Source organism: Eublepharis macularius, chromosome 3 (assembly GCF_028583425.1).
Source record: "Eublepharis macularius isolate TG4126 chromosome 3, MPM_Emac_v1.0, whole genome shotgun sequence".
Lineage (NCBI taxonomy): Eukaryota > Metazoa > Chordata > Lepidosauria > Squamata > Eublepharidae > Eublepharis > Eublepharis macularius.
The window spans coordinates 51,424,058-51,444,141 of record NC_072792.1 but is presented as its reverse complement, the minus strand read 5'-3'; the positions used below and the strand labels follow the sequence as shown (position 1 = coordinate 51,444,141).

At 42.8% G+C, this 20,084-nt stretch overlaps 1 protein-coding gene across 1 annotated transcript; it reads right to left on the bottom strand.

The window, feature by feature from the left end:
* Positions 1-8,410: 8,410 nt before the first annotated feature.
* MFSD9 (major facilitator superfamily domain containing 9) lies at positions 8,411-19,436 on the bottom strand. Its single transcript, XM_054975020.1, has 6 exons — positions 19,206-19,436; positions 16,536-16,623; positions 15,368-15,411; positions 13,993-14,122; positions 13,296-13,505; positions 8,411-11,315 (listed from the first exon to the last, which is right to left on the bottom strand). Exons 1-6 carry the CDS (start codon positions 19,350-19,352, stop codon positions 10,522-10,524), a joined length of 1,413 nt encoding a protein of 470 aa, XP_054830995.1. The 5' UTR covers positions 19,353-19,436; the 3' UTR covers positions 8,411-10,521.
* Between the last annotated feature and the right edge of the window lie 648 nt (positions 19,437-20,084).

The following is a 20,084-nucleotide window of genomic DNA, read 5'->3' as shown; positions in this document are numbered from 1 at the left end:
TCACAATTCCAAAGGTGCTCAAAGAGGTTATGGACTTCTGCACTACACCATACACGCTTAAGTTTGGAGCATTTCAGTTTATAATCATGATGACACTTCAGGAGAGGCATGATGGTAGCTATACACTCATGCATGTGGCTATAAGAGGTTTCTTCTCCCATAGTACTAGGAATCATAAACTTAACCTGCTGGTCTGTAGATGTGGGACTGACAAAGGAGAAACTCCTTTACACAATGCATAATTACAAAATTTATTGCCATAAGTAAATTGGCATGCTAGTTGGATAACGAGTTACTGTATTGGAAAATAGGTTACACATGTAGGAGTACAGTGACAGACAGAAGGCTATCTGGTTATTAGCTGTTAAACAACCAATCCCTCATGAATGCCGGAGCTGATTTGAAGGCTGCAGCAACAGCTTTCAAAGAGCTGATAGAATTTGGGGGAAAGTGTATGCAATTGATAGCTGGTGGTCTGGGTCTTGGAGAGAACCGGCATTTCAGAGTTACAGGTCTTTTCTGCACAGGGCTTTTTCATCGATTCTGGTCCCATACTGCATTTCTGCACACATGGTCATAATACCCCAATTCAATCTCCAGGCTGCTCCCCAGACTTTTTTGTGTTCTGCATAGAGAAAAGTTGCATCTGCTGCAGAATTGATCTTTCCCCAGTTTTTCTGCAGCATTGTTCCCTGCGCAAATATCCAGCTGCCTTCCCCCCTCCCAGGAAGTCAAACCTGGGCTTTTTTGAAGTGTAGAATGCTTTCTTGGGTGTGAGTCCTGGCCCTGGCTCTACCTTTCACCCTCCCATTTATTCTCTTGCATCTCCATTGGTTGAACAACAACCAATCCCAGTTTTTTCCTAATTTTTTTTAAAAAAAGAAATAGCAACATTTAAAGGTTGGTGCTTTAAAGAAAAAATAAACCCTTGCAACTGGGGGAGGAGGGAGTGATAGCCCTGAATCCCACTTCATATTTTAAAGTTTTCACCTGTGTTTCCTGTACTTTTTAGTCCGTTCTTTTTTAAAATTTAAAACAGCAACATTGGTGCCATTAAAAAAAGATGCACACACAAAAAAGCCTTGTAAGTTTCTTCAGCAAATCAGCTGAGGAAACTGATCAGTCCTCAGAGAAGCAACTGAGGAAACAGGTGAGATCAGCCTATCAATCTACAAAACGAAGGCATCCTCAAAGCCCACAACAGAAATGGGGCATTTTTCTAGTGCAGAAATAAAAAAACAGGCGCTGATTCGGTTCTACTCCCTCAAAGTGTAGAATTAAAGAATCAAAGCAGTATGGGGCCAGAACCAATGAATAAAGCAGATATGATCCCCATGAGCTGAATATGCAAATAGCCCGATGTAAAGTTCACCATGCCAGCCACAGTCTCTCAGAATAAGTAGACATGTTAATTTAGTACCTGACTCTTGATGAGCACAGAAAAATTATGAAAAGAGGCTGTCAATTGACTTGAGGGGAAGCCCTAAACGATTCCTGACTGAAAAGTTATTCTTCAGTGGTGAAATATCATTGAAAATCTTTGTAAACTACTGAATTAAAAGGAGGCAGAAGAAGGAAGGCAGACACTAGAGGAATCTGGGTGCGGAGGCAATTGTGGGAATGGAGAGGCACTTGGATCTAAAGAGAGGTGGAGTGTGATAGGGAAAGAAAGTGTTGATACATAACTTGCCTGCTGTTGAAGCATAAATGTGACAGGTAGAAAACAAAAATGTATCCTGACAACACAGGGCAAATAGGTAAGGTGAGGAGCAAAGATACAGCTAATCTATTCTGCGTAGCAGTCAGGAGGAAGAAGGCTGGATCCACTGTGTTGGGAGCCTATTGCAGTCTGTGGAAAGCCCAGAGGAAACCGATTCCAGCAAGTGTGGGATTGGGGTAGCCAGTAGGATCCAGAAACCAGCTATAAAGGTTTGGGGGTTGAGAAGTGACTTTTATACACCTTTAGTTGCACTGAGAATGTCTCTGCTGTGACATGATTGGGTCCAGGCTAGAAACGTTGAATCTGATTGGAAGATTTGGATTTTAGGAGAGCGGAAGGAAGAGAACTATCCAAATGTGGGGATGATTTTAAAATGTGAGGAAAGTATGGAACAGTTAGCCCAGGATGATTAGATTATCTGACAGGTGGCCAGCTCAGGCCTGTTGGACAGGCTGGGTAGTGGCTTGATTGAGTTACCTGACAGGCAATCTTGACTGACAAAGGTTAGGAGATGGCTGATGCTTTGGCCTCACTTGTGATTCAGTTTTCAGAGAACTCTGCATTGTAGGGCAGATTACTTGATGGTCCTAGAAGGCTGATTTAATTACCCAACAAACTCTGATCTTTAAACGTGGCCTGCATTTTGGTGATTCTCAGGAAGCCAAAGAACGGAACTGTTTGTCAAGAGTGTGTTCAGGCCCTCAAGGGAGCCTCACTATGTTCCTGTCACTGACTCTGCTTTTCTGCTCCTGCAGCCTGATCTTAGTTTCTCACTTTGATATCAAACACGGCTACTCTCTCTCTCTCTCTCTCCTGCAATCCTAGACAGCACATGGCCGGAGAAGTCATGGAGGTGACCAAAACTTGGCTCCTTTCTCAGGGATGCTTCTGGGGTTACAGCTGCTGGAGCCAGAAGCTACTACATTCAGGCTACTCAGGATCGATTGGTTCTGTGGCCTCAGAGAGTCGTCATAATTAGCCAAAAGGCCTAATTTCTGAGTACAATTTGGGATAACCTGGTTTGCAGGAAAATAATCAGAGGAATGGGGTACTTACTGGGGTGACGGAGGGGTGGCCTTTATTATTGTTAGAGCCAAGCTACAAGTGACGCCTGACAGAGGTTCGACACTTGTCAGCTTCTCTCAAGTTTTGATGGGAAATGTAGGCGTCCTGGTTTTACAGCTTGGCTCTCCATTACAGCTGCAAGACCAGGATACCTACATTTCCCATCAAAACTTGAGGGAAGCTGACAAGTGTCCAACCTGTGTCAGGCGTCACTTGTAGCTTGGCTCTTAGAGACAGCTCAGAGAGACAGATACAGGAAGGGGTATGGGATAATGAACTACTATAACTATCAAACTTACTATTAAACTCTTATTAAACTTATCAAAGAATCATCAGGTGTGCTTGCTCAATCAATCGTAAATGTAGAAGTAATTTGGATTAAAAACATGCATTAGAAAATCGCACAAAGAAAATCTTTAAGCAAAAGGTCTGGCTGAGGAAACAAGTAAAACTAGCCAGCGTTCATTGTAGAGGGTCCTTTCAAAACAGCAGGGATTGGTAAAGAGACAGCATTACAAAACTGAAGGTATGACACCCAGTCATTTCTGTGGTGGCAATGTTTGGGAACAATGGGAATGTTTGAATCGGAGATCCTCAGCTGTCACAGAGCACTTAACATCCAGATTGCATTGATGGTCCTTGGTTGCATGTCATGTACAAGATAATACATGGAGAGGAGCCTTTGTCTTCCAGCTTGGTGGGGCTTGGTTTCATTAGTCCTATTTTGCACCTTGCCTTTCCCAGTCCCCCCCTCCCCTGCAAAAAAGGCTTGTTCTTCGGAAGGTGCTTTATAGGTGCTACTGAACTCTTGCTCTTTTCTACTGCTACAGACAGACTAACATGGCCACCCATTTTGATCTATCTTCAAAAGTTGTCATTGCTGCAAGGTTATTGCTGTTGATACCAGTGTCATTGCTGCAAGAACCATCTGGAAACAAAAGACATGGTGATTGCTCCAGATGTTCTGCGCCTGCTTCCCCATGTCTGAAGCTTGCTCATAGTGTTCTGTATGCAGTACATACATTCAGCCTGGGAGTACGGGTGTGCAGGTAAAAAAAGGGGGGCGGCAGCAACGGTTGTGAGGGGAAAATTAAGTATTGAGGATTGAGAGCTGGGGCTTCAACACATGATATACTTGATAAGTGTCAGGTCATGGGTGCACAACTGGACTTTCAGTCAGACATAGATCAGGGGAATTCTTTGCTGTGAGGAGAGAAGTAGCTTTCTGTTTCCCTCCTACCTGGTGTTTGCCAGCAGAAGCAGCAGTGCGTGTGTGCACATGCACACATGCACCTCTTTTCTCTGGCTCCTCAAGCACATGGAGCCAGAGAAATGGGATGCCACAGTGTCCACAGGCAAAAACTGTGCAGGAGGGAAACTGGAAGCTCCTCCTCCTCCTCCCTTGCAGTGCCAAGCAAATGAGCACTTTTAAAGATTAATTCCCCTGGTGTGTGCCTGACTACGTGGTTGGTTGCACAGTCATGATCCAACATGTGTTAAGCATATTGTGCAGTTGGGCCCTCAGAAGAATTGAGGGTTAGTATAAGAGGAGTTGGAATTAAATATCTGAGGAACTATCAGATCTTTGGTTAAGTTTCTTTGTTTAGGGAACTGAGTGTACAAAGATGTTTACAGCATACCAACAGGGTTTGCTCGGTCTGGTGTGTAACTTAGTTGCAGCAGAGTGCTTTGTTAATTTTCTGAACCTGCTTGAGAGAAGGTATTCCTTGGGATAGTACTCTCTAAAACCTAACACCGCCCCCCTTCTACTTATGTGTTAATATTTACTTCAATTGTGTATTGTTTTCCTGAATAAACTTTGTTTTTGTCATTTTAAAAATCAAATCATCTCATGCCTACCAGATACATCAGTTTACATGCAGGCCCAGATTCTATTCCCTTGAATTCTAGTCAGTGGGGTAGGCAGGAAGTTGTATTACGACAGAGAGAAAAATCCTGTGAGGTGGTGCCTAGATCCAAGAAATCTGTCACAATGAGAGTTGTCAGTTGCCATGAGGGCGCATGGCAGTTGTGGAGAAGGAATTTAGCTTACTTTGCCAGCCTAAAAACAAGTCTATTTAACCCTTGAATCTACAGGCTTTCTGGGTCTTGTGATAGTGTGGTGACTCAAAAATGATCTCATCTGGCGTGATAATGGGTACTACACTAATTGTGTCCTATCTGTGGTGGTTAATTCAGGCTTGAATGTTCTGTCTGATGGTATGGTATTATATTAGAAATTTGTTAAGTGTACTGGAATGTGTGCTAACATCTCACAAGCTTTGGTCATCCTGTTAGTCTGGTTTTAGAACATATCTCCTGGACTCACAAGATAAGCCCTTAGGGTCTTGCTTACCTCATTGTGAGACAACATCTTGTTAGATTAGGTTTCCTCCAAAGCCTATCCAAGATGGTTTTTGCAGGTTTATGGTCCTGGACTTGTACAGGCTTGGGGGTGGCAGAGCTAACTTTCCTTCATTCCCTGTTCATATGGAATGCTGCAGGCATTTTGTTGGCCACTGTGCAAAAAGGCACGCAGGGCTAGATGGACCCTTAGGCTCATCTAATAGTGCTCTTCTACTACAAATCTCTGAAAATCAATGCTCTCCTGTTCAGAGAGAGAAGTAACACAATTAAATATCCCTCCCAGCTTTAGGATTTCACTTCACAACTGCATCAGTTGTAGATTTTTGTAAACAAACAGTGCCCTTTTTAGACACGTTACTCAAAGAGAATCCACAAGGCGAGAAAGTGTGAAACACACTTTACATTTGTAATACCCAATTTGTGTTACCCAGGGTTAATTAATTATATTGGGGTCCCAATTTAAAATGGCACTTTGAAAGAGAGAGAAAATAGCTCTTAATGGGGGAATAGTGGGGAACAGAATTGTCCTTAATAAGATACACAGCGGGGAATGAAACTAGCAAAAATGGCAAGGTCAAACAGTGAAAAAATTGCAAGGCATGCACCAGCGAATTCTTTACATAAACCTACTCACCTATGGGCTATTGCCAACTGAAGGAGGGGAGGAGGGCAGTAAAGAGAGCTTTTACCAAAGCACTCTGGTTTGTCTAGTGCTAGTAGTAACCTCTCACTCGCTTTCTTCCTTCTGTCGAGGGAAGGTCCTGGTTGGTTGAGAGAGGTAGATTTATGAAATATCACGGAGGCAAAACTATGGAGTCCGGGGAAAGGCCCTTGATTGCAACCTCCCAGGGTGTGTCCAGGCAGATAAGGTATTTCAACTCCAAGAATACCAAGACATTTCCTGGCATTACCAGGGTTGTATCAAATTACCAGTGTGCTCTTGCATTCAAGGAGCTAGTGTACACGAGAACAAAAAAAGGGAGTGTTTGTGGGGGAGGGCTCTTTGACATCAGATAGGGTTGGGAAAATCAGCATTTGCTTGATCAGGGGATAAATAGAATGGAAAAGTCTAAAATGACTCACTGACAGTAAAAGCTGGCGCTCAGTAAACTATTTTTTTTATTAATGATGTCCCACCTAAGAAGGTAATTACAAGATATTACACAACAATTTATGTAATGTTTCCCCAAATACTTACATTTAACTATAAGCCAATTATCGTGATCTATTTTGCTTCACACTAAATTTATTTCTGTTCCATATTCTTGTTGAAGGGAAGTAAATGTTTTTATTTATTTCATCCAGTTGCTAGTATTTATACCTCAAACTAGTTTATGATATACTGAAATTAAAAACAAAACTGTAACAGAAAGGAAAACCTGTGACCCAGGCGCAATACAACCACCAAACAATCATAAACCAGTAATAAACAACACTTAAGGGAGTGCAGTCACAACGAAACCATTAGAACTAGTAGTCAGTAATAAAATCAAGTGATTCAGATAAAACCGATATGCTCAGAAAAACTTGTTTCAAGATCAAGACAGTAGAAGAAAGCAATCCCTAGGCTATAGCGCCCTCTGTTGGGTATGATGATGCATATCTACAACCCTCATGAAACATTTTTTTCTTTCTCAATAAAGCGCATTGAACCTTGGAGACCTCTTCAGATGTTATATCCATACGAACTGAGAGACCATTGGCCATGCATACTGGGAGCATGCAGTTCCCTGATACACACAATATATACAGTCACTGTTTTCATGTGAATTTTCCAGCTAGGTTAGGCAGAGAGGCGCCACTTCCTGATACGTGAAGCTTTGACTCTCAAAAGTTTATACCCTGAAAATCTTGTTGGTCTTTAAGGTGTTACTGGACAAAAATCTTGCTGTTGCCAAATTTGGAAAATGACCCATTATGAGCAGAACCTCCAAACCTCCCAAATGTTTGGGTCTAGCTCATGACCGCTTGGTGAAAAGCTAACATTTGGGAACTTCTCAGTTCCACCAGGGGCACAAGAGTTGCTGGAACTTAAAAATGCTGCTGCTGCTACTTTCCCCCTAGTCCTCCAATTCACCTGGGGAAGCTTTGGGAAAATGTGGAGGGAGGAGCAGGGAAGGCAGGGGCTGTTCCTGCCCTCCATGTGAACTGCTGAAAAGCCTTTCCCAAGAAAACTCATTAAAAACCATGAAAATTATGAGGTGAGAGGCAGGCAGAACTCATTCATCTCTGTTTACAGGAAGATTTTTAACAAAGGTTTTTTAACAAAGATTCTTATGCTGTCTCTTCAGAGTCCTGTTCAAGGTGGTTTACAATTAAATTATCAATATAAAAACAAACTAGCCATTAGCCCCCCCCCCCTCCCGCCACAAGCCCAGGGACATAAAAACTACACATAACTATCCAAAACCTAGATCCGATTCCAGAAACAGACCATAAAACAACTAGGAAGATATAACCATAATCAAAGGATTGGGTAACAAAAATGTCTTAAGCACCAGGCCATTAGGTTAGGTATGCCCCAAGGGGGAAGGCATTCCAAAGGCAAGGTGCTACCACAGAAAATGCCACTCACCTCACTTCTGAAGGTGGAAGCACAGACAGCAGGACTTGAGAAACAGATCTCAAATGGTGGGCAGGATAGTTGAGATGAGATGGTCCTTCAGGTATCCAGGCCCCAAGCCATTTACGGTTTTAAAGGTAACAGGACTTGGAATCGTGCCTGGAAACAGACGCGTAGCCTACTTTTACCTGTTACATACAAAGTGCTGCACACTAGAGAATTGTCTACAGGCTTATGCTCTGAATGGCAGGAGAGGATTAGAGAAGGAACCTGCTCCACAGATCTTGTTCCACATGTAGGCAAGGCACCAAGTGGTGCTTTATGATGCAAACTAGAGACCACTTTAGTGTAGCTGCAAGCTTGTTATGTATTAACATAAGCAGAAACACACTTCTGTTTGGGAATATTATCATTTAGGGCTGGCAGTCACATATGGTTAAGTCACCTATATGTAACTTTCCCTTGTGTTTTCCATTTCTATTGTTTTAAACTATTAAATTGGAAATCACAAGAACTTGTAATTGTTATATACTGCATACACAAGCATGGAGCTAGTAAGATACTAAAATGCTTGCTGTTGTATTTTAAAAACAATTACCTTTCCAAATGTTAAGACTTGAGCCACATTTTAAAATGCAAGGTACATTATTATACCAGCTGGACCAAAGAGTAAGCAGACAACAACTGAGACAGGATAAGTGGGCATCCTTTTTTTATTTCCCATTTAAAACACTGTAGTGCAATTAAGGGATGACACTCAGTATAAAACAATTCAAAGCTAGTTTGAACTACTTTTTTCTTTAAAAAAGAGTCCCTGAGACCACAGTTTTACTGGCCTTCGTCCCAAATACTCAAAAACATACATACAGAACAAAACATAGTCCCTCTTCAATGTTTATTATACATAGTATAAACAATCTAATTAGATTTTCTCAATTTGGCTGATTTATAAGCAGCTTTGTATCTTTCTGTTTTGGGTTGTAAGCAGTTGAATGCTGTATTTACCTTCAAGGGTTTCCCATGCATACTTACCGGGGAGTAAAATTAACTAGTTTCCTAACTGAAGTTCTTCCCAAAAGCTTCCAAAAACAGGTACTGGTTGCAAGCATTTGTGGGCAAAGTACTGCTTGGCCCTAAACTTCACTGGTTTTGATGGAACATCTCCAATTTCATGGGTTAGATCCTGAGCAAAATATTCAGACTGAAGGCATTTCCATCAGCAGACTGGGATTTCTCTGCTTCCCATTGCAGCCCCAAATCTCCTCAGAAATCTTGCTCTTGGGAAACAGGGGACCCCCCAGGAACAACATGGAAGAGGGGGAGTTGGAGCTATGTCAGGTGGTGGTGGTGAAAAGTCACTCCCTTATGTCAGTAGATGCTTCCCATTGGATTCAATGCAGTGTGCTTAGAATTACAGAAATGACTTTAAGAGGTATGTGACTTATTCTATATTGTCCATTTAGTAAAGGCAACATTCATTTTATATAACACATTCTTTTTGTTCAGGCAGACCTCATCGATGTGGGATCTATCAAGTTGAAAACAGCCTACCAAGGAGTCAATAATCCTCTAGTTTTTGTTGTCTGCCTTGCATTTCAAATTCAGGGGTGCACTGCCATACACCTTGCAGGTGCAACATGAAGTTGGTTGCCTACATTCAACTTGGTGGGTCACAGTTGTGCAGCCCTGTGCTGAAGTTCATTTTAACAGAACAAGAGTCAAAACTTAATTTTATTGCATTCCAAATGTAGTTGATTAAACCAAGCAGCAGATCTGTGGTAGGAGAAGTGGGATTTTCCTAAAGCATCTATTTTTTAAAAAAAGCTCAGTTTGTTCATTTTCTCAAAGCAAAGACAAATGGAACAGCACTTTTGCAATTCTGAATGTTGTGTTAGTTATTATCAGCAAGGTTATATCTAATCTACCTAATTTTAATTTCAATAGCAGCAACATCATGTCATGCTATACAATACTTCATTCAAAATCCTTGTTCCTGCTTGCCAGATGAATGGTACTCACCATCTTGATAAACCAAGCGAACTGAATACTCTTGAAAGCGAACGTGTTGGCTTGTGTTCAGTGGAAGAGAGGGCATGTTGGCCCCAAACTTTCCCAAGGCTCTTTGCTGCAGGTGCTGGAAAATCCTCCTTCCCGCACAGCTTCTCCAGGGCAAGTATAAGGGGACACCTACAAGGCTTTTGGGACACAGAACTTTGCACAACCAACCCAAGTAAAAGGAAGGGAAGGAGCAGCACAAGAGCTTTATGACCTCCAAGGCTGCTGGGTCCCAAAAAAGACCCATTTGCACTCCAGTATAGCATACAATGCTAACATCAAAGCAAGGATGGAAGCAAGAAGAAAACATATGCAAATTGAAGTGTCAGGCACCTGTGCCCTTCTCCAGGATCTCTCTCATATTTTACGTCCAGATCAGAGGTTCACCTCATCAGCTCCATTCCCCAACATTAGGTATACTGGTAAGTGCACAAGTGCAGTAACTCTTTAACTACTTGTGGTATCAAACATTTGGAGAAAGGTCTATTCACACGGTCAACTCCTTTTCTAAAAATGCTACAGCAGTGCTTGATAACCTTCTCTGCTCTACAGGCTGTGACATTCTATAACTGTACAAGCCTCACTTTAAAACTGGACAATTGATGGGTCAGCAAATAACTAGACATACATGACTTTGCAAGGTATTTCCTAAAAGCATTAATTGGAACTTCAATGTTTCAAATCCTTAATACCATATCCTCATTTTTCTCCAATGCTTGACCATTCATTCAAGTGTACAACAAACAGTCCATTATGCAGTTTTCAGTTTGGAGCTCCTACTGCTACAATATTGTGGTCGACTGAAAAACATGATCAGCACAGCAATAAATCCCAACACAACTCCAAGACTAGGGGGCCCACAGGGACTGAACTCTTGGGCAACTCCTGAGAGAAGAGGTGCAACTATGCGACCCACTGCGGACACAGATTGACCAATGCCTATGAGCATGCCACTGGCCTGGTTCCCACCCAGAGTCAGCTCAAGGTCAGTAATGCACGTACGTCCAACAGTGGTTGAGAATGCTAAAACAGTGGAGGACAAGATCACTGTCCATACACTCGCTGATAATGAATAGAGCATTAACAACAAGCAAGTGAGGATGGTGGATCGCAGTAAAATGGCATAGTTATTGCGCTGATACAGTCTTGCGATTGGTCCGAGCAGAAAGCCTGCAACTACTCCAAGCATGCTGCTGTAGCTTATCAGGTAGCCAGTGAGCTTAGGCTTCATCCCAAATCTTTCTTCAAGTGCCAATACAAAGTTGCTATGGTATAGCATTACTGCAATAGACATCAGCAGTCGTACAAGAAAGATATCCCACAGATCAGAACTTGCAACGGTGCCAAGATTCTTCAGCGTAGATACAACTGCAGTACAAGAGGATCTGGTAAGAACACTTCTAAGCTTTGCGGCTTCACAAGACACAGGTTTGATCTGGAGGCTTTGTTTTACTTCTGTGGAGAGACTGGATCTTCCTTTGTTACTACTGATCCATTTATTACCATGTATGTTTTCTTCATATGATAGCAGCATCCAGCAAACTCCTGCAAAGGGAAATGACACAAACTTAAGAGACTGTATTCACATTATATGTTTTATAAAGATAACATAATGCATATTATGCCTACAGAACTTGCACAATAATGCATAACCGCCTTACGCAGAGCCAATATTGTCCTTGCTCTTAAAATGGAAGCTATGCAGAGAGAGAGAGCATTACACCACTTTACAACTACATCTGTTTCAAGATGGATAAGCAGGCATGATTACAGCATGGTCATGTTTTTATTGATATAGTTGTGCAAATGAGAGTAACTGATGTTCATAAATAAGGGCTGGTGTGGTGTGGTAAGGGCTGGAGTTGGCACGGGACTTGGAGTGACCAGGTTTGAATCCCTTGCTCAACCATGGAAGCCTGTCAGGTGACCTTGGGCCCATCACAATCAGCCTAACCTATAGGTTGTTGCTATGGGAACTAAGTGGAAGATGGGAAAACTATGTGAAAAGCCTCTTTGGGTCCCTGATCAGGGAGAAAAATAGGATATAAGCATTGTCTCTTTCCCTCTCATTTTTAAAAAGTAAAATGAAGAAAGAAAAGGGATGAGGCAGGGGAGCAGAGCAAATCAATGTAGGTCATCCAAAATGGCACTCTCTGTTGCTGATAGTCACATGAACTTGTAATTTCATTAAAAGGAAACAGTTTTTAGCAGTGACCCTGCCAATTTTTTACTGAAACCATATCCAGTTATTTTATAAGCATGTATCGAGACAGCTTTCTAAGTAAAACTGCATAAGGTAGCAATGTTACCCAGCACTTGCTTATTCAGAATGCTCAGTTAACCGGTATCACGCCCCCCACCCCAGGCCACTGCACCCCTATGTCTTCTGGAACTTGTGCACCCCACTCCTGCCCCTTCTGGAAGACAACACTGCCAACTGATGCCATCTTCAGATGCCTTCTTACACCTCAGCCTCCCTTGAGCTTCTGGGAGCCAGCTCTGCCAGAGGAATACTGGGAAGCTGCTCCACTTGTCTGCCTGCTGTCTTAGACAGCTTGGGAGGAAAGGTCTCATCATCAGGCATGGGGACGGTCACCATGGTGTTTCTAATGCTATAGAGTCCTCTAGGTAGGACTTAAATATCCTGCATATTTGTTTAATTGGCAATGCCCCTTTCCCACAATAGCCAGATGACAAAGCTTTTAGCATGTGTACACACACACACACCATATCAAATCTAGTTTATATAGTTTATTATGGATACACCATTTTAAATACAGCCTAATGCAAGCACCATGCTAGAAAAAAAAACATTTTAAAAATATAACCCAACTTTCAAAAGATTATTTGGATCTCCTCATTGAAGAGGTCTAAATTCACGTACATGAAATAAGAAAACATCACAACCTATTAGCAAACACAGTTGAGGCTTGCAACCTCTTATTCAAACTGTTTCCAAAACAGCATACTTGAAGCTAAAGTCCTCTTTATACTGTATGCAGAACCAATAAATCAGCATTGCATTGCAATGAGGATGTGAAGGGTGAACAACAGGTACATCTCCCCTAAACATGCAATGTACAAGTATAGTTCTGGACCATAAAAGCGCTGCATAAAGTGGAAAAAGGCTCCAAGAGATTTGTGAGAGACAGAGTATGTCAATCAATATGCCTTCTCTTAAGCCATTCATATAAGATACAAGATACTTCAGAACATCAGAGAAAAAATATTGGGCAATCAAACAGTAGCCCTGTCCTAATTAGAATAATGTTCTGTTCTTAAACTGAGTTAGTGGTACTGTGTGATGAATGATGTGGTTGGAAACAACCCAAAGCAGCCACTAATATTGTACTTATACATTCCTATGGTGACAGCAACAAATCAGCATGCATCTGACATTTAACCATCTTGAACATCTGCACTTGTGCGAACAACTTTACACTCCAGATTAAAAAAAAAATTACAAGGCACATAAATGATATCAACTTCCAGAAGTTGCTACGTGCAAGGTATTAAACAACATACCAGCATTCAAGATGAAAATTGAAGCACAGATGAAGGCTGTCATGTAAAAGCCACCCTCTAGTTCAGTAAGGTAGCCTCCAACCACTGGTCCCAGAATGAATCCAAAATTGGAGGCTGCGTTGAAGCGTCCTATTACGAGAAGTCGCTCTCTCTCGGAAACCAAGTCAGAAATGAGAACTTTTGAAACAGAGTGTGTGTGTTTAAAAATCCCTACAAGTTAACAAGAAAAGTATTTGAAGAATTACAGCCATAAACTATCAAATCCATATTATACAGCACAGGCTGCAAAGATACATCATCTTGAAACTTAGAAGAAGAAATACTGATTAATTTCCCCACTGAAAAATGAAATAACAGCAATAACAACAATGTGCTTATATACCGCTCTTCTGGACTGATTAGTGCCACACTCAGAGCGGCGAACAAAGTCAGTGTTCTCATTATCCCTACAATACAGCTGGGGAGTGGCTTACCTGCTGAGCTCATGGCAGTTGTGGGAGTCAAACCAGCAGATTGTTGGCTCACAGTCCAACCATATAACCCCTACGCTACAGCAGCCTAGGTTTGGCTGAATTACATATAATGTGTTTAGTTATTCAGGATTTTTTTTCTCCACTACTATACAATGACATGATCTGTAATTCCCACTGTCACAACCTAACAATGAACTGAACTTGGACCTAAATATGTTACTTACCAACAATAACCCTGGCAACAGCAAATAAAAACACATTTGTGGACATGCCAAGCACAAAATAACCCAATGCACTGAAGAGAATGCAGGAAAGTAAGCAATATGGTCTTCCTACTACATCACTCCAAGATCCCTGGACAAAACAGAAAAAGAGTTTTCTTTCACAGATGTCTACTATAAGTAGTTTGCACATCTATTTCTTTTAAATATGTGAGAACATATCAAACTGAACTAAGTTATCAGTCACCTTCATTAATAGTCTGTGAACTTAACCCACATTTGTTAATTATTTCTAAAGAACAGATAAAGACATAATACTGTATACAGCTTGTTTCTGAAGTTATGTAGATTCTAAGCTAGCAGTAAAATGATTAAATACCTAGGAATGTATCTAAGGATAATAATGGTTTTTTGTAAACTCAGTATTTCCTTCAGTGATTTCCGAGGTTACAGTTTGGTCAAAACTAGGATTTCCCTTTTTGGCAGGTTTAATATTATACCCAAATCTATACTCCCTAAAATGTTACTTGGGTTTGTAAGATAAATGGAATCAGAACTGATTAACTATGCACACAGCTAGGAGAGTTGAAAATGGTGAGTGTTATATGGCTGAGCAAGTGAAATTGGCAGTATGTACAGAAAGGTGTTGGAGATACTGAAAAGGGGGGAAATGTTTGTGTGTGTGCATCCACAAATTTTGGATTATCAGTATTTACAGTGATCTAACTGATATGCTTTCAAAGAAATTATATGGCAATTACACGATGAGTAAGTCAATTCCCTATAACTACCACTAAGGAAAGAACAACTTCTTAATCTTACCGTGTATCCGAACAGCAGCAAGCACTGAATTATTTTTTTCAGCTTCTGAACAATTTAGAAATTCAAGAATTCTCCAAATGTTTTTCCACACATGAGTTTTGAAATTAATGGGGACATCACAAACTTTTGTGATAGATGGGTCCATTTAAAGGGGGAAAAACTGATTTTGCCTTCTCTGCTTCCCTGACTCCAAATTGCCCCTTATATTTGATTCTGACATCAGTGTTTTTTTCCACAGTACTTTTCAGCCTTCACAGTATCTTACATAACAAACACTCTTATTTATTCATGCAATAGCCTTGGAAGGCAAGTTAGATCGACAGTGACTTGCTCAAGGGTACCCAAGATACAAAGCAACTAAGCAAAATTTGAATCTGGGCCTCCAGACTTGGATCCTATAAGTCTCTTCTGCTAAACTGATGAGTCTTGCTCTGGGGGACAGATCCTTGCTTACCAGAATACAACCCAGAGTGTTCAAATGCAACACTCTCGTCCATTGCACTGGACGAGAGTTTAAAACCAGCAACTTTTTAAAGGCCCAGGAACACAAACTTACCACCAAGGTGCTGGAAAATAGCTGCAGAACTCCATATAAAGATCCTAGAAGTACAAAATGCACACAGAGCAAAATATTAATATTATGAAGGTATTTAAATTTGCAACTCAAGCTGTGACAGTAGTCATTGGTTTGCTCTCCTGGTCGTATCAGTTCCTTAAATCAAGTCTTCAGGGATACATTCTGTATTTAGCAAGTCCATTAGAAACACTAGGGAAACCAGAATGCACCCCAGTATCATCCGCAATCCCAGGAATCCCACAGCTGACAGACACAAAGATGACTGGATGTGAAAAGAGTAATCTGGGGGTTGGAAACTTGGAAAACATTCTTCTGGACCAAGAGATCTCTGTAGCTGTGGAACAGCCACAAAAAAGCTTTTCTTCTTGCTGTTTAAAACTGGTCATCAGATGGCATAGTTGAATGGAGTCTGCCTTTTGACCTTAAGAGACTGTGATGAGATAATGGTTGTATTATATTCGTACAGCTATATATTTACGCACACAGCTGTCAGTGTTGCTCCACATGTTTCAAACAAGCTATGTTTTTAAAGAAAAATTAGAAGCACCAGCAAATTAAAAAGAGTTTCAAAGCTGCTCCTGGAATTTAGAAAGTGGGGTTCATAAGCACCTGCCAAGAAGTACTTGTCTTAGCATCTTCTCCTAAACAACCTCCAAAACCACTTTTTTCCTGATCCTGATCCTGGAGTAAACTGTGATGAGTGACTCACCAGAGCAGCACAACCACTGAAGTACCTTTTAAGCACTTTTTAAAAACTTGGCTCATGTAGGTGGCTACTTTGAAACAAACATTTCAAGGTCCACTTTTGCTAAATTAAATACCAAGCCATGTATTTATGCCAAAACTGTGTAGGAAACTTTGCTAGTGCAGATTGGTTGAGTAGTCTTGGAGACTTTTGTCAAAAGAGACTCTCCTTCCTTGTGTGTGTTATGTGCTGTCAAGTCGCCTCCGACCTATGGCGACCCTATGAATGAAAGACCTCCAAAACGTCCTATCATTAACAGACTTAGAGCCTGCAAACTGGAGGACACGGCTTCTTTTATTGAGTCAAGCCACCTTGTTTTACATCTTCCTCTTTTCCTACTGCCTTCCACTTTTCCTAACATCTTCTTCCTTATTTGCATATAAAGAAGTATGACATACTTACCTACCACACCTGCCACTGTTGGGCTTGCTCCCAAAGACTTGATATGAAGGCTTAATAAGGGGACTACCATGCTGACACCAAAGAAATCCTGAAAATAGACAACATTGATTTTTAGTAACTTAAGCTTAATTACAAATCCCCGAACCATGTATTTTAACGGTACTGCCATTCAGTTCACTATCAAAAAAGTTTTCCACACCACTAAACCTAGTACGTTGTATTTTTTTACCCTTCACATTTTATTATTCTGTTCAACAGAAAAGGCGCTAGGCATCCCCAAAATGAAACAACAGTGACTACACTCAGAGCGGAACTACAAGTGACAAAAGGCACAGGTTGGACACTTGTCAGCTTCCCTCAAGTTTTGTGGAAAATGTAGGCAGCTTGGCGGAATGTTGAACAAGTGACAGTTGAAAAGTCCATTGGGCAGCAGTTGGAAAGCCAAGCTGCAAGACTAGGATGCCAACATTTCCCATCAAAACTTGAGGGAAGCTGACAAGTGTCCAACCTGTGCCTTTTGTCACTTGTAGTTCCGCTCTCATATGCAAGATACACTTAATGGCCATTTCTGGACCTTGGCTGCAATTTTAAAACATGCTTTGGAATGCTGTGCGCACATCTGGGATTTGTGTAATATCCTAAAAGGGCAACAACAAAAAGCTATTTTCCTGCATAATGGCTTAGAATGAACCTAAATAATACAGAAATAATTTCTGTGCTTTTTGAAATTGTGCATACTCAGCCTTACAAATTAAAATAAATATATATATATATTTATAAATTGCAGTGTGTGTGTGTGTGTATTAAAAAAAAAACCACTTCTCAGTTTATAGCCATGGGCATGTCACCCATCTAGCACTCCATTTCAAACAGTGGCTGTCAAATGCTTCCAAGCAGGGCAGGAAGACAATAACACTCTCCTGTTGTCCCCTAGGGTTTCATATTCAGAAGTACAAACAAGGAACATGTAAGGGTGGAGGCTGGAAGGGTATCTCCTCTTTATCCTCCTCTGTCTAGTTTTAATAGTTTTCTCACAGACCCGTTTTGCTCTCCCCCCTGCCTCTTTCATTCTCTCTCTACCTTTTCCAGCCCCTCCTCCCCTTCTGCCACTTTCCTTCTGGTCTGTTCTTTCTTCCCTCTTACAGCTTTCCCCATTTCCCTGCTTCTGTTCCTCCTCCAGCTCCCATCTCTTTGCTTTCCCTCCATTTTTCTTTCCTTTCTCCCTCCACTCTAGTTTTGCTTGTCCCCTGCCCCCCCCCCCACAAGCTTCTAAATGAAAATGCAGAAGCAATTTTGGATGGCTGTCAAGTTCTTGGGAGGTAACCTCATAAACTCACAGCATTTAAAATGTCTATTCACCTTTTAATTATAAAAATTTTAGGCAAGCCCTGAGGTTCAGCCACAGTTGTAGAAATACTTGCTTGTTCTGTACTTTGCCCTGCTATGAAGATTTTTTGAAGCCCCCTCTGGGGCCAGGTTTATAATTCTGTAGATACGGCAACCAGTGTGCTGCAGTGGCTAGATCAGGATCTGGGAAGCCCAGACTCAAATGCCCACTCTGCCAAGGAAGCTTGCTGCATGCCCTTGAGTCAGTCACACACTACCTCAGAGCCAAGCTACAAGTGATGCCTGACACAGGTTGGACACTTGTCAGCTTCCCTCAAGTTTTGATGGGAAATGTAGGCGTCCTGGTTTTACAGCTTGGCTCTCCATTACAGCTGCAAGACCAGGATGCCTACATTTCCCATCAAAACTTGAGGGAAGCTGACAAGCGTCCAACCTGTGTCAGGTGTCACTTGTAGCTTGGCTCTCACAGAACTGTTGCCGAGATAAAATGGAGGAGATGTAAGCCACTTTGGTTGCACACTTGGGACACAGGCTGGGAATAAATGAAGTAAATAAATACTGACTCTGGATACAGACTCTGAACATCACACTATTATGGGCACGTGGGAAGGCATGGTGGGCACTGCTTGGTGGCACAGGTAGGACACGTACTATTCCCACTTAATTAAAAATGCACTAGCTGGTCATAGTCTAGAAAAAGCTTCAACACTTAATTCTGGTGAGCTTACTAAACGTCTCCAATTCATGTGATGGGCCAAGAGAATAAGCATACGGGACTCTACAGTTCTACATTATATTCGACGTGTATTCCTTGTCAGAGTGCCGGCTTGGGCTTCACCTTCTCAGAGCAGAACCACAAGTGACAAAAGGCACAGATTGGACACTTGTCAGCTTCCCTCAGGTTTTGATGGGGAATGTAGGCGTCCTGGTCTTGCAGCTTGGCTCTCCGACTGCTGTCCAATGGACTTTTCAACTGTCATTTGTCCAACATTCTGCCAAGCTGCCTACATTTCCCATCAAAACTTGAGGGAAGCTGACAAGTGTCCAATCTGTGCCTTCTGTCACTTGTGGTTCTGCTCTCAGCTTCAACGATTCTGAGAAAACGAGACCTCTCGATCACACCTGCCCGGCGACAGAAGCGAAGCATCCACAGAGAAGGCGCAACGACCTCGAGAGCAGGGCAAGGCAGGGGGAGACTCTCCGCTCCGGCGCTTCCACCCGTGCCCAAGAGCAGCCCTCGACGCGCCGCCTCTCCTCCGGCCTCTCGCGCCGCAACGCCTCCCGTCCCAGGCAACCCGCCCCCGCAACCCTCGCCCGGCTCACCAGGAAGCCCCCCACGCACAGGCACAGCACCACCCGGCCGGGCCAGGAAGCCTCGGCGCTCGCAGCCGGCGTTGCATCAGGCCGGGGCGCGCCGGGAACGGCAGGAGACGGCCGCTGCAGGTCCCTGCCGGGGCTCCCATCGTCCATGCGGAGTCAGGGCAGCGAGAGCGGCGAGAAAGAGGACGCAGCGGCCTGCCTACGGAGGGCGGGAGACTTCCCCGCAGCCGGGGACTGGAGGCGGCGCCGCTTCCTGGGGCGGAGCCGGGCGAGGACGAAGTCTGACGCCTGGTAGTGGCTCGATGCAGGTTGAGGGGGGTGGGAGAGCGAGGTCAGGGCCCTTCCGTAAGCACCGGCGAAGAAGGGCTGCAGTGCGCCTCCGCTGCCACTTAAAGAGGAGGGAACGGTCTCGACCAGCCTAGAAGTGTCTTTGCATATCCATGACCTTAAGCAGAAATAAGTTTACTTGCCGTTACTAAGTGTCAGGACGTCCCCCCGCCCCGAGGAGGCTATGAGGGACCTGGCAACCGGGGAGGGGGGGCACGGCCCTTTCGAGGGCTGTTTGGGCCGTTGAGGGAGGACTCACTGGAGCCAAATTTGCCAGCAAGGAACTTGACACCGTGAGAGTCCCATGCCTCACCCAGGCTACTGTTCAACAGCAGCTCCTCCCTTCCCCCCAGCCAGTGTGTACAGTGGTTAGAGTTTCAGAGTAGGATCTCAGAAACCCAGGGTCCAATCCCCTTTCTGCCATGGAAGCTTGCTGGGTCACTTTGATCCAGTCACACACTCTCAGCCAAACCTACCTCAAGGGGTTGTTGTGAAGCTACAGAGGAAGAAAATGATGTGAGCTGCTTTGTTTGCCAGTTTCTCGTAGTGTTTAAG